The sequence below is a fragment of the Heloderma suspectum genome, chromosome 7 (assembly GCF_057233095.1).
Source record: "Heloderma suspectum isolate Gila_16-S chromosome 7, 16-S_ref, whole genome shotgun sequence".
Lineage (NCBI taxonomy): Eukaryota > Metazoa > Chordata > Lepidosauria > Squamata > Helodermatidae > Heloderma > Heloderma suspectum.
In genome coordinates, this window is record NC_139464.1 from 93,867,498 (window position 1) to 93,882,360 (window position 14,863).

A 14,863-nucleotide genomic window follows, 5' to 3' on the forward strand; every position below is an offset into this window, starting at 1 on the left:
CTATAGAATCTACAGACTGATGGACACTGAAGCCAATTTACAGGCTGCATTCCCATGGTTTATATTAACCATGGTTTATTGCTTTAGCCATGAATGGTCTTGCAGGCAAGCAAACAAATCACAGATTGTTTCCCTTATTTCTAGTTTGTTTCTCTCCCCACCATTTTGCCATCTTCAAAGCAGTTTCATTTTCAGGCTGCTCTTGCTGGGTGCATTTTTCAGGGGGAACAGCAGAGCAAACAAGCCAGGGTTAAGCCACAGTTCTTCGTTCAGACTTCAAAACAAGCCATGGTTTAAACAAGCCGGACTTTGTAAGCCAAAAACAAACGATAGTTTCTATTTGAGGTTTGTAGCTGGTTAACAAAAGAGTGGGTTTGGACACAATTGGGTTCGGACACAATGACAAGCCAGATCAATAAGCCACACCATGGCTTAGCATTATGTATGAACCAGGCCAATAAGAATTTTCCAGGACAGATTTCTTAAGATTTCTAGTGAAGTTAAAAGGGTTATATTCAATCTTACTCTTCAAAAACACACCACAACTTATGTGCCCCTAAACTGTATTCATTTACTAACCATTACAACATCTCTTTTGAAACATGTAATATTTTACAGCCTTTAGCTAAAGTCACTAGAAATGTCAGCTTACACAGTAATATTCACAGAACTGCAATTCTTAGAAATCCACTGTTTACTAACATCTGAAAGTAAACACCACATGACAAATAAGACTTACATAAAAGTTGGAACGCTAGTATGCAACAAGCAGTAATCACGTTCCCAAAACATTAAAAATTAAAATGTCAAGATAGTTCTTAGAAAGGCTCTTAAGCAGCCAAGAGGAATCAACTCTAAAACGCATGTATTCCAGATTTTCTGAAAGAGGTTTTATTGTTGTCAATTTTGTTCGATGAAAATGTCGGCACAGTGTGCAGCAGCTATGAGAAAGGCGAATTCATATTCAAGTCTATGCCCCAACCACTGAGGCCGAAGAAGCTGAGGTTGATCGGTTCTATGAAGACCTACAACACCTTCTAGAACTAACACCAAAAAAAGATGTCCTCTTTATCATAGGTGATTGGAATGCTAAAGTAGGAAGTCAAGAAATCACCGGGATAACAGGCAGGCATGGCCTTGGTGTACAAAATGAAGCAGGACAAAAGCTAATAGAGTTTTGCCAAGAGAACATGCTGATCATAGCAAACACTCTTTTCCAACAGCACAAGAGGCGACTCTACACATGGACGTCACCAGATGGTCAATATCGAAATCAGATTGATTATGTCCTTTGCAGCCAAAGATGGAGAAGCTCCATACAGTCAGTAAAAACAAGACCTGGAGCTGACTGTGGCTCAGATCATGAGCTGCTTCTTGCAAAATTTCGGCTTAAATTGAAGAACGTCGGGAAAACCACTAAACCGTTCAGGTATGACCTAAATCATATCCCTGATGAATATACAGTGGAGGTGAGGAATAGATTTCAGGGATTAGACCTGATAGACAGAGTGCCTGAGGAACTATGGACGGAGGTCCGTAACATTGTTCAGGAGGCAGCAACGAAATCCGTCCCAAAGAAAAAGAAATGCAAGAAAGCCAAGTGGCTGTCTGATGAGGCTTTACAAGTAGCTCACGAAAGAAGGGAAGCGAAAAGCAAGGGAGAAAGGGGAAGATATACCCAACTGAATGCAGAGTTCCAGAGAATAGCAAGGAGAGACAAGAAGGCCTTCTTAAATGAACAATGCAAAGAAATCGAGGAAAACAACAGAATGGGAAAGACTAGAGATCTCTTCAAGAAAATTGGAGATCTCAAGGGAACGTTTTGTGCAAAGACAGGCATGATAAAGGACAAAGAAGGCAGGGACCTAACAGAAGCAGATGAGATTAAGAAGAGGTGGCAAGAATACACAGAAGAACTATACAGGAAAGATCTGAATGTCCCTGATAGCCATGATAGTGCGGTCACTGAACTTGAGCCGGACATCCTAGAGAGTGAAGTCAAGTGGGCCTTAGGAAGCATTAGTAACAACAAAACTAGCGGAGATGACAGTATTCCAGCCGAGCTATTTAAAATCCTAAAAGATGATGCTGTTAAAGTGCTGCATTCAATGTGCCAACAAATCTGGAACACTCAACAGTGGCCACAAGACTGGAAAAGGTCAGTTTACATTCCAATTCCCAAGAAGGGCAACGCCAAAGAGTGTTCAAACTACCGCACAATTGCGCTCATTTCACATGCCAGCAAGGTGATGCTCAAAATCCTACAAGCTAGGCTTCAGCAGTATGCGAACCGAGAACTACCGGAAGTACAAGCTGGGTTTCGAAGAGGCAGAGGAACTAGAGATCAAATCGCCAACATTCGCTGGATCATGGAGAAAGCAAGAGAATTCCAGAAAAACGTCTATTTCTGCTTCATTGACTACGCTAAAGCCTTTGATTGTGTGGATCACAACAAACTGTGGCAAATTCTGAAAGTGATGGGAGTACCAGACCACCTTACCTGTCTCCTGAGAAACCTGTACGAGGGTCAAGAAGCAACAGTAAGAACCAGAGATGGAACAACCGATTGGTTCAAAATTGGGAAAGGAGTACGACAAGGCTGCATATTGTCACCCTGCTTATTTAACTTATATGCAGAGTACATCATGAGAAATGCCGGGTTGGATGAATCAGAGGTCGGAATTAAGATTGCCGGGAGAATTATCAACAACCTTCGATATGCAGACGATACCACCCTAATGGCAGAAAGCGAAGAGGATCTCAAGAGCCTCTTGTTGAGGGTGAAAGAGGAGAGTGGAAAAGCTGGTTTGAAACTCAACATTAAAAAAACTAAGATCATGTCATCTGGCCCCATCACTTCCTGGCATATAGAAGGGGAAGAAATGGAAGCAGTGACAGATTTTACTTTCTTGGGCTCCAAGATCACCGCAGACGGTGACTGTAGCCATGAAATTAAAAGACGCTTGCTCCTTGGGAGGAAAGCTATGGCAAACCTAGACAGCATAGTAAGAAGCAGAGACATCACCTTGCCTACAAAGGTCCGTCTAATCAAAGCTATGGTTTTCCCAGTAGTAATGTATGGCTGTGAGAGCTGGACTATAAGGAAGGCTGAGCGCCGAAGAATTGATGCTTTCGAACTGTGGTGCTGGAGAAGACTCTTACGAGTCCCCTGGACTGCAAGGAGGTCAAATCAGTCAATCCTAAAGGAAATCAACCCTGACTGCTCATTGGAAGGACAGATAATGAAGCTGAAGCTCCAATATTTTGGCCACCTAATGCGAAGAGAAAACTCCCTGGAAAAGACCCTGATGCTGGGAAAGACTGAAGGCAAAAGGAGAAGGGGACGGCAGAGGATGAGATGGCTAGATAGCATCACGGATGCTATGAATATGAACTTGAGCACGCTCCGGGAGAGAACGCAGGACAGGAAGGCCTGGCGTGCTATGGTCCATGGGGTCACGAAGAGTCGGACACGACTGAACGACTGAACAACAACAACAATAATTAGAAAAGGAATCAAAAATAAAACTGCCAAGATCAGACAGTTCTTATACAGACAGTTCTGGTCACCACACCTAAAAAAGATATTGTAGAGTTGGAAAAAGTACAGAAAAAAGCAATTAAAATGATCAAGGGGCTGGAGAAACTCCCTTATGAGGAAACATTACAACATCTGGGGCCGTTTATCTTAAAAGAAAATCCTAGTGAGGGATGACATGATAGAGGTGTACAAAATTATGTATGGTGTGGAGAAAGTGGAGGCATTTTTTCCTTCTCTCATAATATCAGAACCCAGGACAATTCATTCCATTCAGGACAGATAAAAGGAAGTACTTCTTCACACAGCGTTCACACAGCGCATAGCTAAACTGTGGAATTCACACCCATAAGATGTAGTGATGGCCACCTATTTGGATGGCTTTAAAAGGAGAATGGACAAATTCATGCAGGATAAGGCTATCAATGACTACTAGTCCTGATGGCTATATACTACTTCCAGTATCAGGGGCAGTACGGCTATGTACACCAGTTGCAGGAGAACAAGAGCAGGAGGGTGCTGTTGCTCCTGTGAGTATCCTGTGGGCAGCTGGTTGGCCACTATGTGAACAGAATGCTGAACTAGATGGACATTGGTCTAATCCAGCATGGCTCTTCTTATGTTCTTTTTAACACATTTAGAATACAATGATATAACAGCAAGAAGACTTGTGGCACAGAGATATTAACTGATCTACCTCAACATTTTCTCACAAGCACATAGACTAGTACAGGAATAAAATTCATGCTATGTGAAGATCACACAAGTGTGTACACCCAGCAAAATATACTTGGGGTTCATCACCACACAGGATGTGTTCTCCAACATAAACAAGTTATTTTCCTACACCACTGTACACTTTCTATGGAAAGCATATGAAAGTCTCAAAGGACCATATGTTTCTTTATGGGGGAGGGGAGAAATGTGCCCAACAGGATAAAAATGAACATGCAAAACTGTACTGCTGGTGCACAGAAAGGTCAACGGCATTAGTCTTAAACCCTCAGCTTGCCCAATATTTATTTCAGGCTCCAATTCTGTGCACATTTACCTAGGAGTAAACCTCACTGATCACAACAGGACTTACTTCTGAATAATCATACATAGGAATCAGCCAACTAAAAACCTGATCTTATCTCTAGCTATATAATAACTGGTATTCTTGAGCCGTGATGGCTTAGTGGTTAAGACGCTGAACTGCAGACCGGAAGGTCGGCAGGACAGCAGTTCGAGACCCGAGTGCCGCATGACGGAGTGAGCTCCCGTCTTCAGTCCCAGCTCCTGCCAACCTAGCAGTTTGAAAGCAAGAAATTGCAAGTAGATAAATAGGTACTGCCTCGGCAGGAAAGGTAACAGCGTTCTGTGCACCTCGGTGTTTAGTCATGCCGGCCACATGACCACAGAAGCGTCTTCAGACAGCGCTGGCTCTTCAGCTTAGAAACGGGGATGAGCACCGCACCCTAGAGTCGGACACGACTGGTTGGGAACACCTTTACCTTCTTATTCTTGAGAACACCCAGAAAAAGGAACTCTGTGTACATAGCTACAGTTTAAATGAGATGAGGTATACCTTTTGAAGAATCATTTTAAGATTTAGAATTGGCATTTATTTAAAATATTTTGTCCCACCCCTTACCCAAAAAGGCTCCCATAGTGGTTTATGTATAATCAGTAAAACAAGATAGTCCCTGCCTGCAGACTTATAACCTAAGACAACATGACACACAAGGAAAAAGGAAAAAAAAATTACTTCCGCAGGACAGTGGCTGCATCTCCCCTCAGTATATCCAGTTGGAATGGGCTGCTGCTGATGGCAAGTGAGGAAAGGGGAGCCTTCATAGGGATGGTCCTCAGAAGAGTTGGTGGAATGGCTGGTAGTGGTGATTTAATACCACATTTTCAGGAAATACAGCAGTATGTTACCTGATATGTTTCTTAATGCTTGTCATTTGCATATGCAGTGGGAGTGTATTAAAACCAAGAGTTTTTGGAAAAAAGAGGTGTCAGTAATGAAAAAAATAATTTCAGCAACCATTCCTCTTTACCCCTATTTCTCCCCTATTGGGATATATAAATGATTTGCTTCAGTCCACACAATGTAATTTATTCGTTGGGTTGTATCCAACGTTAGTCTACCTTAAGTCCCATTCATTTCAATGGTTTTTCTCTAAATAGGTCTAACATTAGATATAACCCAATAATTGCTTCTAAAATAGAAGTAAAACAGAAATACTGTTACGACCAAATATTACGGAGTGGCCGAATAGGCCATCCATCATTTTGCAAAACTAACACTTATGAGAATGGATCAAGAAGGAAAGGAAGGCTTCTACAAATCTTCAAGTCAGGAGATAAATCAGAATCTTCAAAAATGGATTTTATTGCTCAACAGTATGCTGAAGCTAAGCAGGTTTGGGTCTGGTCAGTGCTTGGAGGAGAGACTACTTGGGAACCACATGTTGAGTTCCATGATGGCAGAAAGGTGGGATATAAATGTAATAAATAAATAAAATTAATGGGCTAGTAGTAAGTTTTTTTCAGCTCTTTTAAATTTAGACTACTCGGCTGTTTCATTTATCTATTGATAAGCTTGATCACTTAAATTGTATAAAATATAAGTATCTGTAAAGAATGTGTGAAGCGTAATATATAGATTACATATTGATTGAGTGAATTGTAATTAAATGAGTGAAATGTAATACGTAGATGTTATTTCTATATACTCCTCATCCTCAAACTATAGCTACATAAACGGAGTTCCTAGTCTCGAGTGCTCTCAAGACAACCACTTCTTTACTTTATATTTATTATTTTATATCACAGCTTTTAATGTAAATCCTTCAATGTAAATATGGCCAGACTAATCAGTATAAGGAACCGCCTTCTTGATGATGAACTAACGAACTAATGCAAGAACCAACCGCATCAGAAGCCTAAGCCAGGAAGCACAACTGGACGAGAAAATCAAGGTTTGACCTGTAAACCTATTCCCCTTTTCCTGGGATTATGTCCCACTGAACTCAACGGGGACCCACTTCTGAGCAGCCATTCCTAAGATTTCACGGGCAATCCTGCTACCGCGTGTAAAACCCAGCGTAAGTCCTAGCTCGTGTAGATCCGCTGAAATGAACGGGACGTTAGTCAAGCCCCATCCATACTCTACGTAGGACTTACGCTGGATTTTACCCGGGGTCCTCGATAGCATCCTCCAGCCTGAGACGGCCCGAACAGTCCCACAGGTCAAATAACCAGCTCATAGAAAGAAAGCAAAGCCGAACTGGGCGGGAAGCCAGTCAGCTCCTCTACCTCCGGCTGCCTGAGGCTCAGCTCCCACCATCTCCAGGTCGGCCTTTCGCCAGAAAAACGAAAGGCCTTTGGACAAGAATTGGAGCATCTTCACAATCCCGCCCTCGCTCGCCCGCCGTCTTTTCTTGCGGTTCCCGAGGCGCAACACACCGCGCAGGCGCTTCTCCAAGATGGCCGCACCCAACCCACGCCAAGAGCGCGCGGCGCCCGCCTCGCCCACGTGTATAAGTAGGGCGGTGCCACGCCACGCCCCCTGAGCGCGGAATTCACCGCAACCATACAAGCGCAGCGGCGAGTAGTGGCGCTCGGGTTGGTTTCCTGCTCGCGTGTTGGTGGGGGTTGACCAGCGTGACTGGGCCGGGGTTTTTTCCCAGCTCTCCTCGCTCACCATCTCTTTTTCTCTCTCTCTCTCTACCGATCTTGCAGCAGCTGCACGTTGAACTAAAAACGCCTCAAGGAGCCATTTTTTCCGCATTCAGATTCTCTCGTGTGCACACTTCCCTTTTCTGCACCTGACTGTTGTCCAAGAAAGCTTAAGCCAGAATAAATAAAGGTGCAATCTGATGCATATTTAGGCAGAAAAAAAGTCCTACAATTCCCAGCATCCCCCCGCCAGCCTGGGGAATGCTAGGAGTTGTAGGACTTTTTTTTCTGCCTAAATATGTGTAGGATTGGGCCTTTAAGGGTTGTAGGCAATGGTAGTCCTTTAAATAGACCCATTGAAATGTTTGGGACTTAAATTAGTCAGGACTAACTTAAGTCTTGATCATTTCAATGGGTCTTTAAGTAGGAGTAATACTGGTAAGCATTCCGTGCACCTTGGTGTTCAGTCATGCCGGCCACATGACCATGGAAGCGTCTTCGGACAGCGCTGGCTCTTCGGCTTAGAAATGGAGATGAGCACCACACCCTAGAGTCGGACACGACTGGTTGGGGACACCTTTACCTTTTACCTTTTTTTTAACATTGGATACAACCCCAAGGGTGCAATCCTATGCATGTTTAGACAGAAAAAGGGCCTACAATTCCCAGCATGCCCCAGCCAGCCATTGTAGGACTTTTTTCTGTCTAAACATGCATAGAATTGCACCCTGAATGTGTTAGTCTTTTTGGTGCCACGAGCCTTGTTTTTGCTGCAACAGAGTTAACACGGGTACCCCTCTGGAAATTGCCTCACATAGCACCCAAATTGTCTTCTGGCCACTTTCCTCACATATGGCTTCCTCTGGAAAACCTCTGTGGCAATTTCACCCCCCCCTTCTTTTCATACATGCGCACACTTAACATTTACAGTTGGCTATATCCAGTGTTAGACATACTTAGAGTAGACCCATTGAAATGAATGGGACTTAAATTAGACTAACATTGGATACAACCCAGTAGATGTACTGCAATCTTGTTCGCACTTGGTAAGAAGTCCATTGAACACAGTGGGCTTACTTCTGAGTAAACATTGGGCTGGAAAGCTTCAAGACGTACAGTCCCACTGAGTTACTTGCAGTGTGATCCTATTACTCAGAAGCAAGCCCTGCTGTGTTCAATGGAGCTTATGTTCAAGTAAGGGTATGTATAGCATTACTGCTTTGTTTATCCTTGCACCTACAGGCTTGTGGCACCTTAAATACAATTGTAGCATTTGTTTCCATGGATTATGTGAGCTTCTACACTGTGAAAGCAAAAAATTGGTTAGTCTTTAAGGGCGCAATCCTATGCATGTTCAGATGGAAAAAACCCTACAACTCCCAGCATGCCGCAGCCAGCCATGGCTAGCTGGGGAATGCTGGGAGTTGTAGGCCCTTAAGTTGCCTACAACTTTGTAGGCACCTAAATTGCTACAAAACTCTGAGATTGCGTTAAGTTTTTCCTGCAAAAGATTTACCCAAAATTCTTAGTTTTAGGTGCATGTTGAAGATGCATCTATTTATGCAAACCTTTCTGGTGTAGTTTGGCATACCTTGTATTTTACTCTTAGGAATATGTAGATACGGTTTCTTAATGTGTTTTATCATTTTGTTTTCATGATTTGTGTACACTGCACTGAAATCTGTAGAGGGAAGTGGTTTATAAATACTTGTAAATAAATAAACAAAGAAATACAGAGATTGAAATACAATCCTATACACAGATTGTTGGGAGTCTGATTGAACTCAGTGGGATTTACTCTTAGTAGATATGCATAGGATTGGACTGTAAAAGGGCTATTTCTGTGGAATTTGTCACACCTAACCTACACCTAGGTTGTCCTCTCTACAAAGGTATCAAATGTATATGGGTATCCTTTAAAATCTTCAGCAAAGGAGATCGTTACTTTGTCGTGGTGCTGGAGCTTGAGCACCTCAATGACGTCATGAGCTAAACCGTGAAGGGACACCCAAGATGGGAAGGTCATGGCAAAGAGGTCAGACTAAATACGATCCCTGGGGAAGGAAACGGCAACCCACCCCAGTATTCTTGCCATGAAAACTAAATGGATCAGTACAACTAGAGATATGTCGGGTATACCATCGGAAGATGGGACTCCCAGGTCGGAAGATGGTCAAAATGCTACTGGGGAGGATAAGTTCAACTAGCCCCAGATGTGATGACGCAGCTAGCTCAGAGCCGAAAGGATGGCTGGCAGCCAATGGTGCTGGTGGTGAACGACGAATCCGATGTTCTAAAGATCAACACACCATAGGAACCTGGAATGTAAGATCTATGAGCCAGGGCAAATTGGATGTGGTTCTTGGGGAGATGTCAAGATTAAATATAGACATTTTGGGTGTCAATGAACTGAAATGGACTGGAATGGGCCATTTCACATCAAATGACCACCAGATCGACTACTGTGGACAAGAGGACCACAGAAGAAATGGAGTAGCCTTCATAATTAATAATAAAGTGGCTAAAGCAGTGCTTGGATACAATCCAAAAAATGACAGAATGATCTCAATTTGAATTCAGGGTAAGCCATTGAACATCACAGTGATCCAAATATACGCCTCAACCACAGATGCGGAAGAAGCAGAAGTAGATCAGTTCTATGAGGATCTGCAGCACCTACTGCAGTACGCCAAAAAAATATGTTATTTTCATTACAGGAGACTGGAATGCTAAGGTGGGTAGTCAAACGACACCTGGAATTACAGGCAAGCATGGTCTGGGAGAACAAAATGAAGCAGGACATAGGCTGATAGAATTTTGCCAAGACAAAACAAACACTCTCTTCCAAATACCTAAGAGACGACTTTATACATGGACTTCACCAGACGGTCGACAGCGAAATCAGATTGACTACATCCTTTGTAGCCAAAGGTGGCAGACATCTATGCAGTCAATAAAAACAAGACCTGGAGCTGATTGCAGTTCAGGTCACGAACTTCTTATTGCACAATTTAGAATCAGACTAAAGAGAATAGGGAAGACCCACAGATCAGTTCGATATGAGCTCACTAATATTCCTCATGAATACGCAGTGGAGGTGAAGAATAGATTTAAGGGACTAGATTTAGTAGATAGGGTCCTGGAAGAACTATGGACAGAAGTTCGCAACATTGTTCAGGAGGTGGCAACAAAAAAGGTCCCAAAGAAAAAGAAAACCAAGAAGGCAAGATGGCTGTCTGCTGAGACACTGGAAGCAGCCCAAGAAAGAAGGAAAGCAAAAGGCAACAGTGATAGGGGGAGATATGCCCAATTAAATGCAAAATTCCAGAGGTTAGCCAGAAGAGATAAGGAATTATTTTTAAACAAGCAATGAGCGGAAGCAGAAGAAGATAATAGAATAGGAAGGACAAGAGACCTCTTCCAGAAAATTAGAAACATCGGAGGTAAATTCCAGGCAAATGGGTATGATCCAAAACAAAGATGGCAAGGACCTAACAGAAGCAGAAGAGATCAAGAAAAGGTGGCAAGAATATATAGAAGATCTGTATAGGAAGGATAATAATATCGGGGATAGATTTGACGGTGTGGTCAGTGAGCTAGAGCCAGACATCCTGAAGAGTGAGGTTGAATGGGCCTTAAGAAGCATTGCTAATAACAAGGCAGCAGGAGATGACGGTATCCCAGCTGAACTGTTTAAAATCTTGCAAGATGATGCTGTCAAGGTCATGCATGCCATATGCCAGCAAATTTGGAAAACACAAGAATGGCCAACAGATTGGAAAAAATCAACCTATATCCCCATACCAAAAAAGGGAAGCACCAAAGAATGTTCAAACTATCGAACAGTGGCACTTATTTCACATGCCAGGAAGGTAATGCTCAAGATCTTGCAAGGTAGACTCCAGCAATTCATGGAACGAGAATTACCAGATGTACAAGCTGGGTTTAGAAAAGGCAGAGGAAATAGAGACCAAATTGCCAATATCCGCTGGATAATGGAGAAAGCCAGGGAGTTTCAGAAAAACATCTATTTCTGTTTTATTGACTATTCTAAAGCCTTTGACTGTGTGGATCATCACAAATTGTGGCAAGTTCTTGGTGGTATGGGGATACCAAGTCATCTTGTCTGCCTCCTGAGGAATCTGTATAACGACCAAGTAGCAACGGTAAGAACAGACCACGGAACAACGGACTGGTTTAAGATTGGGAAAGGAGTACGGCAGGGTTGTATACTCTCACCCTACCTATTCAACCTGTACGCAGAACACATCATGCAACGTGCTGGGCTTGATGAAGCCAAGGCTGGAGTTAAAATCGCTGGAAGAAACATTAACATTCTCAGATATGCAGATGATACCACTTTGATGGCTGAAAGCGAAGAGGAGCTGAGGAACCTCATGACGAAGGTGAAAGAAGAAAGTGCAAAAGCTGGGTTGCAGTTAAACCTCAAAAAAAAACCAAGATTATGGCAACCAGCTTGATTGATAACTGGCAAATAGAGGGACAAAACGTAGAGGCAGTGACAGACTTTGTCTTTCTAGGTGCAAAGATTACTGCAGACGCTGACTGCAGCCAGGAAATCAGAAGACGTTTACTTCTTGGGAGGACAGCAATGACAAATCTTGATAAAATAGTGAAGAGCAGAGACATCACACTGACAACAAAGATCCACATAGTGAAAGCAATGGTATTCCCCATAGTAACCTATGGCTGCAAGAGCTGGACCATAAGGAAGGCTGAGTGAAGGAAGATAGATGCTTTTGAACTGTGGTGCTGGAGGAAAATTCTGAGAGTGCCTTGGACTGCAAGAAGATCAAACCAGTCCATACTCCAGGAAATAAAGCCAGACTGCTCACTTGAGGGAACGATATGAAAGGCAAAACTGAAGTACTTTGGCCACCTAATGAGAAGACAGGATACCCTGGAGAAGATGCTGATGCTAGGGAAAGTGGAAGGCAAAAGGAAGAGGGGCCGACCAAGGGCAAGGTGGATGGATGATATTCTAGAGGTGACGGACTCAACCTTGGGGAGCTGGGGGTGGCGACAGCCGACAGGAAGCTCTGGCGTGAGCTGGTCCATGAAGTCACGAAGAGTCGGAAGCGACTGACCGAATAAACAACAACAACAATCCTTTAAAATAAAATTCTGTACCCATTTATCTGGGAGTAAGGTCTATTGAAGTAAGCGGGATTTACTTCTGAATGAACATGCATAAGATTGCAGTTTCAATCCTAGTTATCAGACATATAAACACAGTGGAGAAATAGCCAATTTCCTTATCCATGAGCTGTATGGCTACATTCTATTGTATTGAGCCCATTATGTATTTAGGTAAATTTGCAATTTATGGGTTGGATCCAGTTTTATGCTGCAATCCTATATACATGTACCTAGGGAGTAAGTCCCATTGAACTCACTGGGGTTTCATTTTGAGTAGTATAGGGCGCAATCCTATGGGGATAGGCAGCTGCCTCCAAACTTGGAGGCGACCGCCTATCCAATGCAGGGCAGGAAAAGCGTGGAGGGGATCGCCCCCTCCGTGTTTCAGCTGCCCTGCATTTGTGGCTAGAGAGCCGATTTCAGCTGTCTTAGCCATGGGAAGGCGGAGCAAGGGAAGCGGCTGCCGGATGACACATAGGATGTGTCGTACCGGCATTTCCGCCTTTCCTGCCTCGGACACCCCCTGGAACACCCCGTTTTCGCCACTCCTCGCTCCTCTTCTGGGTGCGGAGCTGTTCCGAGCTGCCGGTGAGGCAGCACGGGAGCGAGGGAAGGTCAGTTCTCAGGGAATCGACCTCTGAGTGCTGGCTCTGAGGTCGGTTCCCGGAAAACCAGATGTCCTGTGGCCGACTAGCAGCCATAAGATTGCTCCCTTAATTTATATACCACTTTTCCACAGCAGACTGTGCCCATAGCATTTAGAAACTATTTAGCTTATTAGTGCCATAGCATGAAAAAGACACACATATTAATGTTTGGACTTTTATTTTCTAGGAATAAGAATAAATATAAGCATTTGCATTTAGCAACGTACATATTTAGCATTTGATAAAATGCTGACTGACTATCTTCAAAACCATTATAATCATTGTAATAGTGGCAAATATTCACTTTTTACCAGGAAGAATAAGAATGTCTCAAATTAGTTCCCCTTAAGATTAGCAAAACACTGAAAGGTGGTTTTGCAGTGTTGCACTGCTGGAGTTGTTTCTTAGTTGCAAAGGAATGTTAAGTCTGTACAAAAGCCCATGTCATTTCTCTAGTTGCCAATGTGCCAATATCTTCAGGGTAGATGGCATTCTTGTTACTTTGATTTCCTAATAAACAATTGAGCAGAGAGAGATTAAATAGAGCCAGGATCATTGCACGTTTTTGCCTACTAGATTTTTAATTTGCCTTGGTTTGTTTGTTTTTTAAATCTCTGCTCTATAAAACCTAATGTAACAGGCTTAAAAAAACCAGTAAACAACACCATTCAATTATATTGCTTATATGGCACTTTCACACCCTATTCTTAACACATAATCAAGCCTGTAACTTGAACTCATTTGAAATCAGTGAGACTTACTTCCAAGTGATCATGATTAGGACCTCTATAGTAAGTCCTGTTTATGTTCAAGTCCCCCGTTCCTTCCCCCCCTTCTGATTGCAGATTTTACAGTGCTCTCCTTGCCTTTTAAGATAAAAATTGAATAATTTCTCAAGAATAGCCTATTAGAGCATAATCCTATACATGCCTACTCAAAATTAAGGCCCACTGAATTCAAGTAAGTGTTCTATGCTATAAAGCCTTTACAACTTATCCGTATACTATATAGTTTGATTAAACGGAGTATTAGATGCTCTAAAATTCAAAGATAGTATGGATTCTACATTTATCATGTTAAAACTTTTCCTTCAGTTTTTGCTTGTCCTAATGATGGAATCAGGCTTGTGGGAACATGGTACAGTAATTGTGTGTGTTCTAGTAATTCTAATTCTACAGTAATTCTGGTGTGTTCTCTTCATTAAAATTCAGTGGGCATTTCCCTGTTCTCTGGCTTAACTGTGGTTTTTGATGTGCTTTTGTTCCCCATATGAATAGAACTTGTTGAAAGCCAAAGTGGAAGAAGAAACTTTTCCAGGGCAGCATGAATCACTAAGCACCAAGACTATAACACAGTGTACGGACAACCCTACTTACAAAACCATTCAAAGCTATTAACTTCTCAGTTTAAGGTAAGTATGACAGATTTTTAACAACTGTTAAATATGTGGCTGAGAATCAGTCTACTTTATAAGTAATCTAAAAGAGTTTAAAAAGTAAGTAAAACTCATAAGTTGCATTTATAGAGCAAACAATTTTGTCATATAATAACATTTGCTTCAACTGAAGTGTGGGATCTAGTGTATTTTAGATAACTGTGCCTTTCTCCCATTGTTTACTCTTATTATACACAAGTGAAAGTTAGGAAACTGTATGTAAAATAATAGTTCTTCAGCTCTTAATAAAAAATAGAAGTTGTTGAAAAATGCTTTGGATATATTGAATTATGCTCAAAATTTATTAATTAAATACCTGCTTATATAAAATGCTAAAAATAATTGTTCAGTTGGTTGCACACTGGGGTTGCTAACCATGCTTGGAATGTAAAATTTAAAACTGTGCAGTAGTTT

The 14,863-nt window shown here is 42.3% G+C and overlaps 2 protein-coding genes across 8 annotated transcripts in view; one reads left to right on the plus strand and one right to left on the minus strand.

Moving 5' to 3' along the window:
* Positions 1-7,044, minus strand: part of MOV10L1 (Mov10 like RNA helicase 1) — a 70,975-nt gene extending 63,931 nt beyond the window's left edge. For all 7 annotated transcript variants that reach the window (XM_084810895.1, XM_084810894.1, XM_084810892.1 and 4 more), the window contains exon 1: positions 6,845-7,044. Coding sequence is in view for 4 of the 7 variants with exons in the window: in XM_084810893.1 (XP_084667019.1) it covers positions 6,845-6,932 (88 nt within the window). In the remaining 3 variants the exon portion in view is untranslated. The remainder of the gene's footprint in view (positions 1-6,844) is intronic.
* A 55-nt stretch (positions 7,045-7,099) lies between these two features.
* The window catches only part of MLC1 (modulator of VRAC current 1), a 36,080-nt gene continuing 28,316 nt past the window's right edge, over positions 7,100-14,863 (plus strand). Inside the window, exons 1-2 of the mRNA XM_084810898.1 lie at positions 7,100-7,153; positions 14,292-14,425. The gene's annotated coding sequence lies outside the window, so the exon portion shown is untranslated. The remainder of the gene's footprint in view (positions 7,154-14,291; positions 14,426-14,863) is intronic.